The sequence below is a fragment of the Sardina pilchardus genome, chromosome 22 (genome assembly GCF_963854185.1).
Source record: "Sardina pilchardus chromosome 22, fSarPil1.1, whole genome shotgun sequence".
NCBI lineage: Eukaryota > Metazoa > Chordata > Actinopteri > Clupeiformes > Clupeidae > Sardina > Sardina pilchardus.
The window spans coordinates 19,726,130-19,746,215 of NC_085015.1; the positions used below are offsets into that span (position 1 = coordinate 19,726,130).

The 20,086-nt window shown below is 43.1% G+C and overlaps 1 protein-coding gene across 1 annotated transcript; it reads right to left on the reverse strand.

Annotated features, from left to right (window-relative positions):
• Window positions 1–5,145: 5,145 nt before the first annotated feature.
• slc17a7b (solute carrier family 17 member 7b) lies at window positions 5,146–19,651 on the reverse strand. Its single transcript, XM_062526499.1, has 13 exons — window positions 19,590–19,651; window positions 12,538–12,790; window positions 12,163–12,281; window positions 11,783–11,897; window positions 10,731–10,818; window positions 10,364–10,450; window positions 9,776–9,918; window positions 9,141–9,290; window positions 8,653–8,785; window positions 6,488–6,598; window positions 6,183–6,310; window positions 5,770–5,839; window positions 5,146–5,450 (listed from the first exon to the last, which is right to left on the reverse strand). Exons 1-13 carry the CDS (start codon window positions 19,649–19,651, stop codon window positions 5,146–5,148), a joined length of 1,764 nt encoding a protein of 587 aa, XP_062382483.1.
• Window positions 19,652–20,086: the final 435 nt, after the last annotated feature.

Here is a 20,086-nt window from a genome sequence, read left to right on the forward strand (position 1 = left end):
AAGAGATCTGTATCGTTTGGAAATTACATGCACTTTCACTCTTCAACCACAAGAGGGAAGGAGAGTCTCTTATGGTATACTGAATGACTTGAATACTGTATGACCAGTAAGTCACACAAAAGCATGAATTGTGCACAGTAGGGAAATCCACAAGAAGTAGACTTTGGCGATGGCAAAGTAAATTATACTGTAAATATATCATGAATCTATGGGGAGCGCTAGCTTGACATGGCCCTCCGTAAGCTTCCGCTCAATTTTCATTTCCCTTCACCATTACGTCTGGGCCTGATCCTATTGGACTCGATTTCTCAGGGATGCATTCCACCGGACCAATCAGCGAACGAGGGGATGGGGGGAGGCGGGTGTTAACGATGACGTCGAGCATATGAGCGTTTGCAACACGGTCTCACACCCAACTCGTCGAACGAGGACGCATGGATAAGCCCCCTGGCGTCAATATCGGAAGCCGAAGGTGCCCAAGCATCCATGTTCGACGAGTTGGGTGTGAGACCATGTTGTCTCTATAGCTGTCACAACCAAACGTTAGCGATTGGGTAAAATCAGGCCCAATCGTTTCAAACTTCAACAGAGTTCACGCCTCTTGCCTGAAATCGATTCTGAATGGAGTAGGTCCAGACCCTCTGTACAATATTACAGTAGTATGAGGGTTTGGTATGACCAGGCTAGGGGAGCTCCAGAGACGTCAACAATACCTCAAACTGCATAGTATGCCTTTAAGTTTTGAACCCACTGCATAGTTGTTCGAAACTCCTGCTTTACAGTTTTTCACAATTGCTAAAACACCTTTTTCAGAACTCTTTACCTTTTTCTCAAAACTGTGAACACAAAACTCATTTCTCAAACTACATTCTCGAAACCCTTCAATCTTGTTGCAAAACTGAACAATCACCTCAAAACACTTTTAACTTTGCTCAAAAGTAACTAATGGTCTCAAATCATTGAACACATCAGGCAAAATTACACTCCTGCAGAGCAGTGATAAGACAATACACCAAACAATGGAAGACACAGTTTTCAGGGCAGGGTTTATGGCTCCTGGAGGAATTGTATTCATTCTAATTTGAAAAATAAAATATCACAATGAAAATAAAGAATACTGTAAGGACTTATATCACTCTCTACTCATATCCTCTAGCCTATATGAAGATATAAATCAATAGTTTTGTAAGTGAACAGAAAGACAGACTGATACTGTACTGAATATGATTTGTACTGTGATGCCACAGACTCTGATAGTACTGTAAGTATGCAATACTGTAATATTGTATTGTGCCTAAATTTAGACTTACTTGGACATCCTGATAACTCAGCTCTTTCACTCTCTCAGAGTTGAGCTCAAAGGGTAGTAAGTGTGTAGCAGTGGATGTTCAGTGATTACTGTACTGTATGATAATGGACATTTACGCTATTTACGCTCTTCTGTAGTCTGAATCTTTGGATTATTGACGCCACAGAGAAACCACGGATGTTGGGTTGGACCATGAAGTCCTGCTTCTCTCATTGGCATTCCATGAACCAGAACATGGTCAATGAATGTTGCCCAAATATCATCATTTACAGTATTGCAACTCTTGGGACTCTGTCTTTCTCTTCATCCTCTTCCTCCTACCTGCACCCTCCTCTTCCTTGTACCCCACTTCTACTGTAACACACACTTGTTGTCCCCTGCGTCTCTGTCAACTCTGAACTGACTTATATTGGTTGTCACATCATTAGACAGAAGTGTTATCAATTTTGAGTGGTAGTGTTCAAATGGAGACAACTGTGCACTAATTGTGTTCAACTTCTGCATTGTTTGGCTATCAATATAATTAAGAAGTGCATTAGAATGCACAATGTGTTCACAGTTTTGCAAAAAGGGTTAATGAGTTTGGTAAAATGGGTGAAATGGGTGAAAGTAGTCTATGGTTTTGCCAAAAAAGGGAGCAATTCAATAAATGTGTTCAGACATTTGAGAATTTGATTCAGAGAATGGGGTTTAGTGTTTGAGCAACTGTGAAAAACTGTAAGCAGCATGGTCTTTCTTTTCTCACATAGCACAGCAGGTGGAACGGCAAGACTACCCGGCTTAAAATGTATGGATGAATCAGGTGGAAACCCGGTTTGCACATGACTTGAGCACCTGTCTGAAATCAGTGTCATTTACAGTCATTTTGATACACTAGTGTGGATATACACCTTAGTCATGTTAGTTCATCTCAGATTAGTGGTGGTGAGTGGTGCCCTTAGTGCAGGCCTACATAGTGGGTTTACTGTTGCTTTTTTTAATCATGTTTAAAACATTAACCTAATAAAACACAATTTTATTTTAGTCCGAGTTCTGTCGTTTTTTTTGTGATAAGGGCTAATTGACGAGACTCCTGTGCAGCGTTAACTGTTGGCAGGAGATTCGAGGAGTTTGTGCTGAAGTCTGTAGTATTTGCTGCTTCATATTTGACCAGCAGAGGGAGCTAAATCCTCAAATTCATGTATGGAAACATCTGAGTGGGCAACTGAGTCAACCCAATCTGCATACAGTTTTGTTGTGCATAAGGGGAAAAGAACACAGACACCGCAGGGAGGGAATGTAGAGCCTGTGCCTTTTGTTGAAAAATGAAGACCAAAACTGAATGATCCTGTCTTTTGCTCTCTATAAAGTGAAGAGCAGTCCCTGGCCAATGGCATTATGAAATATTCAGCAAGTCTTGTATAAGAGTAGGTATGTGTGTGAGTGTCTGTGTGTGTGTGTGTGTGTGTGTGTGTGTGTGTGTGTGTGTGTGTGTGTGTGTATGTGTGTGTGTCATAACAGTGTGATTTCTTTTTGCTCTGACTGCAGCTGCTATGCATCATTACAGCAGGATAACCTTCCCTCTTCTCTCAGTGGGAGTATCCCTTTCATCGGATCAATAAACGGGATGAAAAAGAGGGGAATCTAAAAGTAACTTGACCGCTGAAGATCAGGAACGAGGGATCAAACCTCCATTAGTCCTTAAAACTGATGGAGGGAACAAAGGGGGAGGGAAGGAAAGATTCAGAGTTAGGACCAGAGTACAGTACAGAATTTTATTTTGAAACACTGGAAGTGTGTTCCCAATGTACACACCATCTACAAGTATACAAACTTGCAAAGGTTGAAAAGACAAAATAAATAATATTCAAATCATGACAGTGGTCATTAAGTTCAGTATTGGTAATAATAAATAATAGTATTATTCATAATAAATATCTCTTCTGTTATTTTACACATTTCATTTTCACATGTACATGTTGTTTTACATATATTTTTTTTACATGTGACTGTAAAGAAGAAACATTTGAATAGTAATAATAAAACCTGATAATAAAATTTACAGAGAAACAAAAGAAAGCACACGTAGAGGAAGTGGCTGAAGACTCTACTGCGCCCCCTCATGGACACAACGAGGAAGGCTTACCGCATACTGTGAGCAAACTCCTGGATACGTGTTAAGCGTCCAGTGACGTCTCTCCCTAACTACTCTGAATAGAAATGGTGCTCAGCTTTGGCCCTGGTGTCATAGCAACACCCAGAGTGTACGTGTGATCAGTGCTGGTGGGTGCAAAACTCCAGGAGGGCGATTATTGCTTATGATTTTGATTGAGTAAGATACATCGATTAGTGTATGTGGGTTTGTGTGTGTGGGTGGGTGCGTGCTCTCTCCTTAAATACAAACAAGGGGCACACCCACAGACACACGCACAGCACACACACCCCTTAGAACAGTGCCAACATACAGGACGACTACAGTACACATCAGGAGAGAGATTCAAATGCTCGGAGCTGAACAGATTACTGACAGAGATCAAATAGAAGAGGGAGGGAGTCGGGTGACAGAAAAGTGTGTGTGTGTGGGGGGGGGGGGGGGGGGCACTGAAGAGAGAGATGGAGGGAAAGTATCATTTCAGTTCTCTGGGTGAGAGGTATTAAGTTGCACTAACACAGCCCTCCTTAACTGAAGTCTTTGTGGATACGCTTGCTGTCAGTCATTAAGCAAAGACCCTGTGATTGGATCAGACGGTGTCAGCTAATTACCTTTTCTATGTGTTTGTGTGTGTGGGAGTCGGTGATTGGAGGGTAAGAACTAAATGAACTCCCACACTCTTCCTCTCATCCCCCTCTTCATCAGCAGGCCTCACAGATTCGCTTGATAGGCCGATGGTTACACATATGTGACAAAAATAACGCAAATTATAACGTCAAACAAATAAACAAACAACAATTTAGTATGACAAACATTCAAGCTCTGATCTACACTGGTGTTCAAGATGCTACTGCGCTGCAAAACATAAAAATGCAATATACAGAAATAATCTATCACATTAGAAATTCTCCTCTAGGCACTGTTTATCTAGCCCAAAATGCCTAATTTCAATGTCTGCACCATTTCAGTACTGGCAATACATCTACAGCAAGATGTGTCAATATAGTATGGCTACTTAAAGCAAAGATGCAGGACCGTAGAATGCATCATATATTAAGAGGGGTGAATTTTTGTTATTCTACATTTTGGAGGGCCCAATGCCACATTCAAACCACACTGAGTATTGTATTGGCACAAGAGAAATACACTCCTTTCCTCCATGACAGGGGTATTCCCAGTCCTCCTCTTTCTGACCAATTCATTTCTCCTATCGATTGAGGCTTGCAGCAGTGGTTAGGGGACCTCAGAAATGAGGTCCAACTACAGATGAACTGGCCTGTATACAGTAGTTACTTAAGAAAGGGACACCAGAATAAAGTGGGGTGAGTGGGTGAGCTAGCAGTGGAGCATTGCTGTCAGATGCTCTGTCACACATTAAATCACAAAACACCCTCATAAAACAAACACGCACACACACACACACACACACACACACACACAAACACACACACACACACACACACACACACACACACACACACACACACACACACACATAGAAGCTTCCAAACACACAATTGTTTTCTATCTTTTGTTTTGTGTAATCTTTGGCTTCACTCATTCTCATATTTCTTCTCATTTAATCTGTTCAGCCCCCCCTCTCCCCACTTTTTCCAATTTCAGTCTTTTTACACACTTCAGTCCTGACCCCCACCCTCCTCCACCCCTCTGCTTGTTACCCCTCTCTGGCCTTCTAGCGCTCTCTCTACGTCAGTTCCCTGTCATCGTCTCCTCCATACAGGTAGCTGTTGGTTCCTGTGGGCTGGACGTACTCTTCCGTCTTGTCCCAGTCGGACACCCAGCCCCCTCCTCCGCCGCCCCCGCCGCCCCCTCCCCCACCTCCGTTGGGGTTGTCCGGCTGGTTGACGGCGCCGTAGCCTCCGCCGCCGGACGTCCTGTACAGCTCCTCCGTCTCGTCGGCGAGCTCGTCCTCTCCCAGGATGCCCACCTTCTCGTCACTCATGTTCTCAGGCTCGGCCCACGGCTGCTTCTCTCCGGACGCAAAGATCCCTGGGAGGAGTCAGAGAAAAGGGACCCGAGTGACCAACCTGCCTCCGCCTCAGTTCTACTCCTGAGCAGATTTAATCTTGAGCAGAAACTATGGAACATATGAGAAATCGGACTACATATGTCATATGGCAATAACATCTCACAGGAACTACATGCATATTACCTACATGAGAAATGGGACATATTGGAACGTATGACATATGACCATCATAAATAAGAGTCTTTTATGTCAAATCCAAAACAATCCAAACTATGGACAGTGACCCAAGCAGAGGGAGAGAAAGGTCAATTGAATGGAAAGACAATGGGAGGTACACACCATAGAAGATCACACCACCATAGTGCACAAGTGAGGCGATGAGAAAGACATACTGCCATTCCTCTCGCGTCTGAGAGTGCGAGAAGTTGTAAAGGAAGGAAGGAAGGAAGGAAGCAGGGAAGGGTGAAACAAAAAGAGCGACTCCTTTAATGACAGACAGAAGAGAGTGTTGAGAGACAGCAGTCAGAGGAGACTGAAGACAGACAGTATGCAACGGCAGAGACGGAGAGAGAGAGAGAACGCTCCAGTCTCCGATTACATAGCCCAGGCACATTAAACAAGCGTTTCATCTCATCTAAGACAGCCATGTGACAGCTGATCACTGCACTCACAACTTCAGAAGGACAGCAGAAGTCTGTCAACGCGCTCACAGAATTGAAGAAATGCGATAGCTCGACAGGTCAGTTCCTCACCTTGTTCTTCGTCATGGCGCCCACAATGAGTGGACACACCATGCCCGAGAGCGTGCCAACGCCGTTGGAGATGCCCATGAGAATGCTGGCGTACCGTGGAGCAATGTCCAGATGGTTCACGTTGAACCCTGAACACACACACACACACACACACACACACAATCAATCAATCAGCATGAAGTACATCTAAACAAAGTATTATGATATAATAATATGAAACCTGCCTTGATGTTGACAAAGCAAAAACAATCACCCACAATTATCTTTGTAAAAATGCTCCTCAAAACAAGTTTTTATGCTCGTACCTGATATTGCAAATCCACTGAAGCCTACAGCCAAAACCAGGAAAGATATAGCCACTCCTTTGGTATGCGAGAACCCCACCACTAGCAGAAATGTGGCCTCCAACCCAAAGCCTAAAGAACATAGAGCGAATGAGGATTCTGAATGTGTCCCATCGATAATGTTAGATATCAAGTAAGTAAGTAAGTAAGTAAGTAAAATGTATTTGTATAGCACATTTAAATCCAAAGTGCTTCACAATCAGTATATGAAAAATAAATGCAAAACAATATACAAGAATAAATGGAGGGACAAAAGGACAAAAACAAAGACCAGAGACAAAAGAGAGAAAAGAGAATGATACCCTAACCATTATCACATGCAAGGTCGTAGCTATCAAATGCAATACGGTAAAAATGCCTAAGTGCCTAAGACCAGTCACAGAAGCTATGGTTTCTAGCTCATTGGGCAAGCTGTTCCATAACCTCGGAGCAAACACACTAAAAGCACGGTCCCCTTTCTGTGTCAGACGTGATCATGGAGTGTTAAGCAGAGACTGTGAGGCAGACCTTAAGGGTCGCTTTGGAATGTATGAAGATTACATGTCCACATCATTCACGGTCATGATTAACCACACCCTGTAGTTTGTGGCTTCTATTAGAGCAGTGTTTCCCACCAACTGACAAGACATCAGCAGCCCACCATAATCTAATTTGCTCCGACATAGTTTCATCATGCACCGAAAATATTTCAACTTTTTCATCACTGGTGACTCTTTTGTGTCCGCCAATTGAGGTCTACGTTTGTGGATTTGAATTAAAGTGCAAAGACACTAAGTGTCTAAGTAAAGGTCATTTAATAACCAGGCTAAATCAATTAGCTAATTTCACAAAATAGACCATAACCACAAACATTGATGAGTCCGCGCAATGCTCCCACACGCCACAAACAGTTATTTGGCACTTCTTATCAACGCTCTGCATCATCACATCACTGTCAGTCAGCCACACTCTCTCCCCTCCCTCACCTGAATGTGTGTGTGTGTGTGTGTGTGTGTGTGTGTGCCACCACACCAGAGCTCTGTGTAGAATGACACTTGCACAGACAACAAGGATACGGGTATTACGTGAAGACGATCATTAAAGACGCCCAGAAACATCTGCTTTCTCGTCATTCATCATCGACTGCAAGATTTTATGAACACCCGTAAATACCCCTCATCCTCCACCCACAAGTCAGCCATGAGTCTTTGTAGCTAGTTGGAGAACTAGCTTGTTTGATCTAGCTTGTTAGCCACCTTGCTGCTGAAATCTCCTCTCCTCACTGCTCACCACAACACTACTTTTAGTGTTTCTGGTTGAATGATGAAAGCACAAAATATTTCACAGTGCAAAATACTCCATGAATATACATATAAATAAATATAACCTCTTAATTTGTTGTCAAAGTGCACCAAATTGATGCATACAACTTTAAAATATACACAATTTTCTTCAATGCCCCCAAACCCCTCTAAGAGGTCCAAGCTTGTTCCTCCACCATTATTTCATAAGCCTGTGGGAAGCTCTATGGAAGCATCTTAAAGAGCTGGTATATACAGTACATTTCAGTCACCCATATTCTCAAGGTGACTCCCTTTTATGTAACACCTTGTTGTCAAACAAAGGTTAAATCTGCATCCTAAACATGACAGCTGGGTATAAATAGCTTTGCTTTCTGGAGGAAAAGGGAAAACAGCGGAAGACAGAGCTATTCTCTGTCACCTGGTCCTCTGTTTTTGTAAGCTAAGCTCTGCAAACACAGATTACTCTCTCTTACTCACACACACACACACACACACACACACACTGATCTGACTGATCTCTCAACAGACTCTCTAAAACAGTCTCCCTTTTAAGTTATACTGAGACACTTTCACTTTTCACAAGTGTCAGCCACAAACCTACTTCATTCTGTTTATTCATCTTTGTTTTTCACTTGTGCTTGTGATCATTTATTCTCCTCTCTTCCTTTTTGCTCTAAATATTTTAGCCCCAGTGGTTTTCTCTCTCTCTCTCCCTCCCTCCCTCCCTCTCCCTCTCTCTCTCTCAAATTTAAATTCAAAAGTTGCTTTATTGGCATGACAAATGAAAACCTGTATTGCCAAAGCAATTGGTACATACTCTCTCTCTCTGTCTCTCTGTCTCACCTCCACAGTTCATGAGTTTGCGGACGTTGGTGGTGGTCATGATGTTGTTTTCTCGCAGGTAGTCAGCTAGCTGCCCCCCTATGGGCACTATGATGGTCATCACCAGGTGAGGTAGGGCCGACACCAATCCCACCTGTCGGAACAGGTGACTGAGTTACTCTCCCACATAGAAGCATCATCACAGCAGTCTGCTCATTATTTCTGATATGATTTCTCCACTTTGGCATTATCATTAATATGTGTGTGAGAAAAAATACATGGCCTCTGTGTGTGTGTGTGTGTGTGTGTGTGTGTGTGTGTGTGTGTGTGTGTGTGTGTGTTTGTTTGTGCGCATGTGTATGTGTACAGTACATGTGTGTGTACGTGTGTATGTGTGTGTGTGAGAGATACAGAGAGCGAAAGAGGAAGAGAGAAAGAGAGAGACAGAGAGAGAATGAGAGAGACAGAGAGAGTATGTGTGTGTGCATGTGTGAGCGTTCGTGCGTTACCTTGCTAATCTCGAAGCCGAACACCTCCTCGAAGTACGCTGGCTGACTGATGAGCAGCAGGTAGAAGGTCCAGCTCCTGCAGAAGTTGGCCACAATGATGGCGTACACAGGCATGGAGGTGAAGAACTGCCTCCAGGGGGTCTTAAACTTCTACAGAGGGGAGAGGAGAAGAGGTAAACACACACAAGCTGCCACATAGGGTACAGTGCTTCTTAATACTTACGCACATATTCATTGAGTGTGTAGTTTACATGAATGCAAGCTCAAATCTACTCTCATAACTTAGTGTGAATTTGTATGTTTAATAGATTATTTTTAATTGGAGATGCAGCATCCTCTCAAAGCCTTGCACTCTGTGATTCAGGTAATTACTGAGCACTGGATTTTCCCACGGTCTTATTAAACTTTACCAAAACCATGTTTGAGGGCAACAGTCTGTGGCTCAAGAGCTCAGCTCTACAATCCAATACTAGTGTGTTATAGCCAGACAGGAAAGTTAATTTATGTTTTGTCATATAATGTCATATAATAATATATAATATTATGTCATATAACAACAGAGATATCTGTTGTAAAATCTGCTGTAAAACAATGCTCATGTCATGAATGGTGGACATGCGTTGAAGCGTTTGGACCTGTAGTGGGTTGGAGAAGCCAGCAGAGTCTCCGATGGCGTCCTCTATGTACTGCCTCTCCTCAGCCGTGATGGTGGGGTGGGCAGCGGGACTCTCATAGGACACCATGATCCAGAAGATGTACCACATGATCCCAAAGGTCCCTGAGGAGCACAGCGGAGGCAGGAGTGTGGAGAGCGCCACCAGGAGGAGGGGTGTTGTGGAGACACCAGATGAAAAAGGATAAAGGTGAGATTAGGATGGAAGAAAGAAAAGCAATGCAGGGGGAGGCATTAGGCCCACCTAAGTCACGTTAAGTTCCAACAACACTAATCAAATCCTGCCAGAAGTGCTCTGTCTGTCTTCCTGTATTTTAACGAATGATTATCAACTCCAGGTCAGTGGATACCCTGCCTACAGCACTTTTTGTAGAGACAATAGAAAACAAACGGAGAGGGCGTTGCTTCCCAGACGTCCTTTCCTAGAGGGCCAGAAGTGTTATGTCTGAGACTGTGGACATTAACCTCTCAACTATGAATGAGAGCGCTATAGCGGCCCGTTTCTTCATATGACTCATTAATCCTCTTAGAGCGAGTGGAGCTGACTCACCATACACATAGAACACCGAGGGCCAGCCAGCATACTGCACCAGGATACCAGCCAGAGGCATGGCCACCACCGCGCCCGCGTAGGAACCTGAGGCCCACACACACACACACACACACACACACACACACACACACACATGCAGAATCGTTCGGACAGATGAACCGTGTCAGCAAACAAACAAAAATATGAAGTTCATAAAACCAGTGCCGTGTGTAGTTTCAGAACAAGACAATGTAGTTTGTAGTAAACAGAATCCTGGCTTTACAAATGCTGTCAGCTGTTTGAGATGAGAGCTAGCTGTTCCAAAACAGGAGACTGAAAGACGTGTGGCATCAGTAAACAGGCACGTACACCCATCAGCACTTACCGCAAAAGGCTGTCGTAGCCAAGCGGCTTCTCTCCAGGGGTGGAGCCCATTTAGCCCAGATACCATGGCACGCTGGGTAAGACACACCCTGGCACAAATAAGGAAGAGAGCAGAGCAGGACACAGTTTAGCCCAGTGTTTGGGCTGCAGTTGAACTATGTACGTACTGTATGCTGTGGTGGATTTTAGGGGATCGTCGTCCCCAATCTTTTCTACCTCTGACATATGATACTAGCATATCATCAGCAACACAGCGATAAAGCAACACCAGCAGAAACAGAAGGGCGAGCATATGGCAGGTACAAAGCCCTATGGTGTACATCTAGGCCTGCACCTGCCTGCTCCTTCTCACTGTTTCATTGGCACACTCTGTCCCTCTCCCTCCAGCCCCTGATCGACCAAACTTCTGCATGGACTGTCAGGTTAAGGCCAAGGTCATGTATTTATATAGCACATTTTAAACAACAGATGTTGAGTCTAAAGACAACTAAAATAAAACAAAAAATCATAACTGTCAGATAAAAAGAAACTAAGAGGAGTATAATATGAGAATCAAATAATGTACAATATTAGGCAAATGAAATATGGATACATTTGAGAAACAAATAGACCCATGAGTTCCATTAAGTGAGACAGAAAAAAAAGACGTTTTTATGTTTGACTTAAAGGAACTCACATACTTCTTTGTCTTGCTAATTTGCTGTCCAGAGTTAGATGACAGGACACATCCCCTTCTCTGTGCATCCAATAACCTAGCTTGACACCATTAGCCTTAATAATAGCATAATTCACCTGACGTGGGTTACATCAGTTACAAGGGACCTGTAGGCTAATTGGAACAACAGATAATTATGCTAAGCTAGGCTAACAGACTTGAGTTTGGCTATGATTCTGAATTGTTAAAAAGCTACCGTTCACCACACTATTAACATGTTTATGACAAATTGAGGAAGTATCAAGAAAAACAAGAAAATGCGTAATACTGTGAAGGTGAAAATGTGTTATATACTTCCGTTTGGAATACACATCAGGTGAGTGCTGATGGGTCCGTACCTCAACAAGGCCCTGGAATATCCTAACTATGATGACGCAGCCAAAGTGGACCCGCGCTGCTGAAGGAATCAGCATGTTCAGGATGGAAGTGGAAACTACAGCAAAGCCAAACACCCTACGGAGGGAGACCCAGGAGAGAGGAGAGACATGGGTTAGTAAGAACAGGGATGAAAAAGGAATAAGTGGAGTCATGTGCATGGGAAAGGTGATACATAACAGAGCAATTCAATACGCTCTGAAGGGCAGCAAATAGGAGCAGCAGCTTGCCTTAGATAGAGAAGTGATAATAGCAGTAGTGGATTATTAACAATTAATAATAAATGTGTGCTATATTCAGAGACTGACTGCATATCAGTTGTTTCCAGTGATGGCAAACTCACCGGTTGGCAGCAAATTTCTGACAAATAAATCCACCTGGGATCTGTGTGACAATATAACCCCAGAAGAATGAGCCATGGATCATGCCCACTGTCTCCGGGTCCCATGAAAACTGGGCTTTCTGTGGGGCGAGAAAATGAGAGAGAGGGTGTGAAGGGAAGGACTAGCATTGATACTGTATCCGATCTCTGTATCGGACTTTTATTTAGGATTCTGTCTCAAAGGTCTCTCTTTTGATGACAAAAGCATCACTTTGGCATAACAAACACATCACTTTTACATAGCCAAAGCAGAACACATTTTACAGAGAGGGCTACGTGACCGTGTTTGCACGGCTGACCCAAAGTGTTGACCCAAAAGGCCAGTGCTCTCCTCACCACTATGTAGGGCTTGTCCCCCTTGTAGATGGTGTGGTTGTTGACCATGCTGACGATGGCCACGCCGAGGTTGCAGCGGATGCCGAAGGAGATGCAGAAGCCCAGGCCGCACAGGATGGCGATGATGTAGCGCCGCGGCAGGCCGAAGCAGGTGCAGTCCACCACCGGCAGCTCCTTCTCCTCCACCAGCTCCGGCCGGCCCTCCGCCGACAGCTCGATGGTCTCGCCATTCTCCTGCCGCTTCTCGAGGACCCTGCGGGGAAGGCGCGGGAGAGAAGGGGTTGAAGGAGAGGGCTGGTATCGGTCATTGCTAGGAGTGCTTCGGATGCTTGCATCTGGGCTGGTTTCTTTGATTTATCGCTGGCAAAGACATCAAACAGGAATAAATAAGTTTGTCCTACTTAAGCGCGCTGACGTCAGGAGTTTTTATGACTCACTGGTAAGTAAGGAAAGTACAAAGGTTTGCTGTTTTCAAGGAGTCTGGTCCCGGCCAGCACAAACTTGACGTCATAGAAAATGACTGTATTGAGTATAGCAGAACACAGATAGTAGTTGCTAGATGGTAAAACAGTGAAAAGGAAAGCAATAAAACAATTCCGAAAATTTGGAAAATTTGTTTACCAATTCTGTATGATCCAAGTATACCAGCATAGAAACTACTTTTAAAACCATACTGCTACCAATGACTATTTAGATCATTTCCATTAAAATAGTGATAGTTTTACATATAAGAAATGTATGGATATGTAGCACAGCACTATTTACATCAAAGGACCTGGAATGTAATTTTTACTTTTCCTATTTGTGGGAAACCTGACTGTGTATATACATTACATGTAGTTAATATAGGGGACAGAAATCTTAAGTGCTAACAGCCAACATCAAAACTCAAGTACTTCTCAAAAAGAGAACATTCTTGCCCAGGGGCGAAGAGAAAAAAAAATCCACAGAGAATTAGCTTTCATTTACACGAAAAAAAGATACACTTCATCTGACACATGAAATCTCCTCAGAAATACAGACAATTCTCTTGCTTTGTAGAGGGAAGAGAACTTTTTGGGCTGTATCTGTGCGGGTCGATAAAGCTTTGATGTGTACGCCGAGTGGTGGAGCATCAGTAATGGCGGCGCTCCAGCGCGCGTACGGCGGATATTTTTAGCGTGCGGGAGTGGATGATGCCGGGTCGTGTTTTAGAGAGCTGCACTGCGGGGGGACGGGCCCTGCGGCCCACGAGGCCTCCCTGTGTGTGCCTGATCGGATTGTTAAGACGCGCGGTTCACCTCAGGACCCCTCCTGCACTTCTCCTGGCTGTACTCTCTCGTGTTCTCCATCTTCGCCCCTGCCCGCCCCCCTCCCTGTTTCCTCGCCTCTCCCCAAATCTGTCGATATCTGCTACCCTCGCCTTCTCTCAGTCTCTCAATCTTTTATTCTTTGTGTTTGTTCTAGTAGACTTTCTAGAGTCTGTCTTGCTGTTGACATGAAATCTTGGCGCTTTCTTTTCCTCCTCTCTCCATCTTTTCCTCCCGTGGCCCCTCTGACTCCGGCTCTGTGGCTGACTGAGTAAGCAGACAAACGCTCACTGCCAGGAGCCCGACTGGGAGCCATCAAATATGTATCGGGCTGTCAGCCAGCCAGAACTATGCATTAGACATGAGGCCGACCAGGCCTCAACACACCTCAAGACTCACAGCCTCACAAATACACTTGCACACTCAACAACAGCAGCACACATAGTCCAGAGCCTTAGCAGATACGGCCCATTCAGAAAACAGCCCTCAGACCAGACTAATCAACACCAACATGATCACACCAAACCACTTACCAAACCATAACACCACACATCCTCACAAACCATTGACAGAGACAAACCTACAACAACAATAATCTAACATCATCCCATCATCAATTTCAAACATCTAAGACCCACACACTCCGCAGTTCTACCTCACCCACATCCTCACCCCTAGAACATTCACATAGAAACACTCTATAGTAACGCTTGGCAATGACTATCTCTATAATTCAATACAGACATGCTGTACGATGCAATGTGTCTGTTAAACGTGGTTGTTTGTTTGCTTTGTTGTCCTAGATGGTATATCACTGTATCATAATGTATTTTAATAGTGTGCCATCAGTTCCACCATAAATGCACTTCACATACAATGTATTATCCATTACCCAGCAGAAACACGTCTTCAGTGCTTGGGAAACTCTATATCATTTGAAAGATGATCTATTTCTGTTAAATAACGAGCTCCTATCTTGATTACAGCTGAGTCCTCAGTGGAGAAAGACACTGAAATGATTAAATGATTCAAACAGATGCGACCACATCCACATTAGCAAAGTATGGTTATAAGTATGGTTACTTGTGAACATAATTGCTAATGTGGATGTGGTTACCAACACCTACAGCTGACATCAAGTTAATACCTAGCATTTATGATATCAAGAAGGAGGTATAGAACATAGTAATAATGGAACATAATTGCACAACCCACAACAGGGTGTCTGAAATTGATAAACAAATACAATGACAAACGTATATAAACAAATCATATACATACACACACACACACACACACACACACACACACACACACACACACACACACACACACACACACACACACACACACACACATAAATATATGCAATGGACTTAAAAATAAAAGAATTCTGCAGCTTGCATGTCACATGAGTTATTTTGAGAAACATTGGTGATCTATAAAACGTGGTTCCTGATGTTGGAATAGTGTCTATCAGACATTTTGGAACAGGAGGACAGAATTACAGTTAAAAACAAGAGGACAAAATGACAGTTAGTAAATGTCATTTAATAACTTCTTTCAGTTAATCATATCCACAACACCTCATAAATCAACCTTAACAATCTGACATATTACAGTATACTGCACATCAGCACCTATCCTCATCACCATCATTACACCTTCCTTCCCTTGCATTCCACTCATCATAAGTCTAACAACAAACAACTGAGAAAATATTTGTCTGAACATGGTCAGTTACCCACTGTCCTTAATGATGAGAAAAACAGCTTTAACACCAATACTATACAACCTCTAGAATGCTTTAAAAGAAGTATGGCATAGGTGTATTCCAGAGTAATATCCCACTGTAATCACATTATATTTGTCAGTAATACTGTACTAACACATTACTGATCCTAAATTCAAAATTACTTTTATAGTAATTATATACAAGGATGGTGCTACTTCATTCATCTGTAAAATATTAGGATAATATTTGGATAAGTGTTGACGCTGATAGTGGCCATCTACAGTATAAGGTTGAATGTTACAGGCATTAACAGGCAATTACTGTGTAACATTGCATCTCAGGCCATGTTGCTGAGTAACGCAAAAGTAATGTAAAGAGTAGAAACAGGCTACTTTTCACATCGCAGAAATAATAATAAGTTTGCAGTGTACACTTAACACTTCACAGTTAATCCCCATAAACACTTAATTAGGCCTACATAAAACTACAATTTGTTTACTAATACACACACACACACACACACACACACACACACACACACACACACACACACACACACACACACACACACACACACACACACACACACACACACACACACACACACACACACACAATACAATAGCCTACAATAAATACACAACTGGGGTAGGACATTGGCACACACAGAGACATTCAGTTAATGTACACAAGTGGTTAACATGGGGTTGCTGCTGGCTTTTTTTATAACATTGATTAAATAGTAATGCTCCCCTGTAGATGAATTATTAATCTGCTCAACTCCTATTTCTGTTCCTTCTCCCCTCCCCCATCTTTCTTTCTCACAAATCCATCACATTCGGGGGTTCATTACTCTCTTCTTCAACTACCCTTTGCCACTGTGCACATAATGCCAATCATCGCCTTCCCTATAACGTTAAAAAAGAACTGCAGTTCTAGGACAAATGTGCAATTATGCAGCAAGGAAATGATCAAAACCTGCTGTTTTGACACATACAAACTGTGCTTATTTTTTGTATAGAAGACCTCTCTCACTTGACTATTCCATTCACCATTGCGATCTAAACTAACCGCAAGGACCAAAACATCTTTTTTAATGACAATAACCATTGTAATCTAAGGAATATGTTACATTTAAGAGGGGATAGCAGAAGATTATGGGTGACAGGAGGATAGAGAGAAGGAGAGAGAGAGAGATTGGGAAAGAGGAAGAGAGGGAATGAGAGAGAGAAGAGGAGAGGGAATTGGAAAGAAAAGAGAGAGCGGGAATGGGAGAGAGACGGAGAAAGAGAGGGAATGGGAGAGAGACGAAGAAAGAGAGGGAATGGGAAAGCTGAGGAGAGAGGGAATGGGAGAGAGAACAGAGGGGAAATTGGAGAGAAAAGAAAGAGAAGAGAGAGGGAATGGCAAAGGAGAAAAGAATGAGGGAATAAGAGAGAGAAGAAAGTGAGGGAATGGGAGAGAGAGAAGAGAGAGAGGAGAAGAGAGAGGGAATGGGAGAGAAGTGAAGAGAGTGAGGGAATGGGAGAGGAGAAGAGAGTGAGGGAATGGGAGAGGAGAAGAAAGTGAGGGAATGGGAGAGGAGGAGAAGAGAATGAGGGAATGAGACAGAGGAGAAGAGAGTGAGGTGGGGCATTGAGTGCTCTGTGGAGCTGAAGTGTTTGCTGCACCTCTGAAAGGTTTTTTTTTTTTCGAGAATGTATAAATAGATAATAACTTGAGTATACACTGAAATGGCATCACAAATCTGCCCCCACACCAGCGCCATTCTACTTTTGGCTCGTGCACAACCAAATCGACTCATGCCCAGGGACGGTTCGTACCACATGGACAATCCCTGACTGAAAGTCGGTTCAGTTGCACAAATATTTATTAATGTATTTTTTTTACATGCTGGACCACTCCTTCGATGGAAATCTGGTTTAATATAAAATATGGGAAGCACTCCTCAACTCTTAACGTCTCTTTAAGACGAAGCTGAAGTAGGTTAAACGTGTTGTCGTAGTTGTGCCAAGTTAACTGGAATCCCCTGTTAATGCCAAAACAATACCTAATTGGGCTTTAGTACTGGCAAGGAGTGCGATTTTCAAATGAGTACCAGACGTGATCGATAGACTATATGATATATGAAACATAATTAATAAAACAGCGACTCCTTATTGCTAGAAAATCTTGAGGGAAAACTACCTTTGGCACGTACGTATGGAGAGGGAAGAACGTTTGTGCAGAGCTCCGGCCACGCCCGTAAAGTTACGGTAATCCCGCGTGAGTGAGAAGGGAGGTGTCGTGCAAGGATGAGAAAGAGAGCAACAACAGTGAGAGGGAGAGATAGAGATAGAGATTGGTGGAGGGGTTTGGATTTGCGATGGCCGACAGCAGGGAGGTAGCCAGATCTATTTCTGGAGCGGATTTATGCGTTTAGACACACCGTCAAATCTCGAGGGTGGGGGAATCGTGAAGTCCACGTGCATAGTACCCTATTGAAAGTCAGAAAGTCTACACCGCATGAGAGAAAGGAAGAGGAGAGGGAGGACGGGGATGAAGAGGTGCAAAGGACCGAATTTTCCTTTTGTCGTGCCACTCATTTAGGTGGAAACAGCCTATAGAATAAAGGATGCACCTGAACTGGTTGAGACAGTGTATAGACAATAGATTTGCTCTTTTTTTCAGAACAGAAGCGTTTGGTCTGTCCTTAATGTATTTTAATTAAAACATTGTTCGTTTAATAATCTTTAATACTGAGTAACATAATAGAAGAATAAAAAATACAATTCAGTGAAAGCGCATCGAAAGCGCATCGATCCTGTATCCTATTTATCCGGCGCTGTTCTCATGTATTGCAGACAAACTTCTTTAAGAGCACCTAGTTGTCTAATACGGACTCGGTCAGAATAGTGGGAAATTACAAGCCTCTTGTAACGTAGGCTATAAAGGATATAAACTTCTTTGATAGCATACAGGGTTACTCACTGAATTAGTGACTATAGGCCTAAAATAGGTCTACACCACAATAAAATGAACATAATGCAATTTTCTTAAGTGCGGTAAATATTTTAGGTGTGTTGCTTCAGAGTGCATTGCTCAAGTCGGCTATATGTTGTTGCGGTTATGTATTTATTTATTTAACATTTATCTTGAAAGGCAAAAAGACTGAGCCATTTCTCGTGCGTATTATGTTTTCGTTTTTGCATTTGCAGCCTTTGTTAACGACTTGGGTATGAATCCATGCACTTAGAAAAAAAAGTTTAACCAAAGCAATAGAATCATTGACTCTGGCATCTGTAATCTAAAATCCCAATGAGGTAAATAACTCGTCGGGAAGGGAGAGATGTCCAAACTTGGCAAGCTAAGTGACACCATGCACAGGTCTGTGCGACGTTGTTATTAATAGCGTTAAAGTGCGTTTAATCTAGTTAGGGCTGGTGTCCGGTTTGCCTATATGAAATACATCACACACGACAAATTAAATATCATACTGGATATTTATACTGAACATGTATACATGTTCAATTATTGTAATATCAAGCATATTCCAGACCTTAATGAAATTACCCATGTGCATTATGGGGTTGGCTAATTTTATTGCTGCATAACAATTGACTCAAACGACTGTGACAAATGAACGTTTATTTAATGGTATTTCTATTTCCCATTGAAAGAAGGGGTAAAGGCTAAACCACAATGAGAGCTAATAGCCGGCAGCTGTTGGTCGGGTCACCTCACCCTCAGTTCACTAATCCGGGCCCTTCGGCACCTTGATCTCCACTAGAGGTCTTAGTCGTCCGACATTCTCCACAAGCAAATAAGAAATCCAATAAAAGTGAAACTTTTCTCAACAGAAGGAAAATCAAACGAGTGAAACTTTAAAACGTGTGGAATGTTAAGAATCTGGCGTTGGGATGGCGTGAGATTGCGCTTACTCGAAGTACCACTAATGGCCTGCCGCATCCAACTTTCATGGGACTAACTGACAAGATGTGCACAATCTTCAATCCACAACTGTACAAAAAAACGAAAATCAACCTCACCTGTATAATTTCCCGAGTGTCTTGGCCGCTACCGCCTTTGCCCGATCTGGTCGGACCTCCATCCTTGTAACTCCAGGTTCCGACCGGTGTGCTGCTGTCCAGCGCGCACTCCTCTTCCCGCTCGCTCACGCAGCTCGGCCCCCCTTCCCCCTCTCCCCGCCCTTCACCTCGCGATCACTCGCGCACAGTTAAGCCGCGCGCTGTTCCATACATGTTCTGCTCCACAATAAACATGTTGGTCCAGTCAGAGTTTGAACTTCCAACCCCCCACCCCGTCGACTGATACACCCCTCACTCACTTTCTCATAGTTGAATAAATTAGGCTCAAATGCGTGTGCGTGATTGTAGCGTGATTGTAACGTACTTTGAAGAAGTAATAAACACGGCGTAGGGTACTTAATATATATCCTTATCATTTGACTAGGCAAAGGGGTTAATCATAAATGTGGCCAAATTAATTCTAGGGGATACAAAAGGGTGGGTGTGGGGCATTAGGG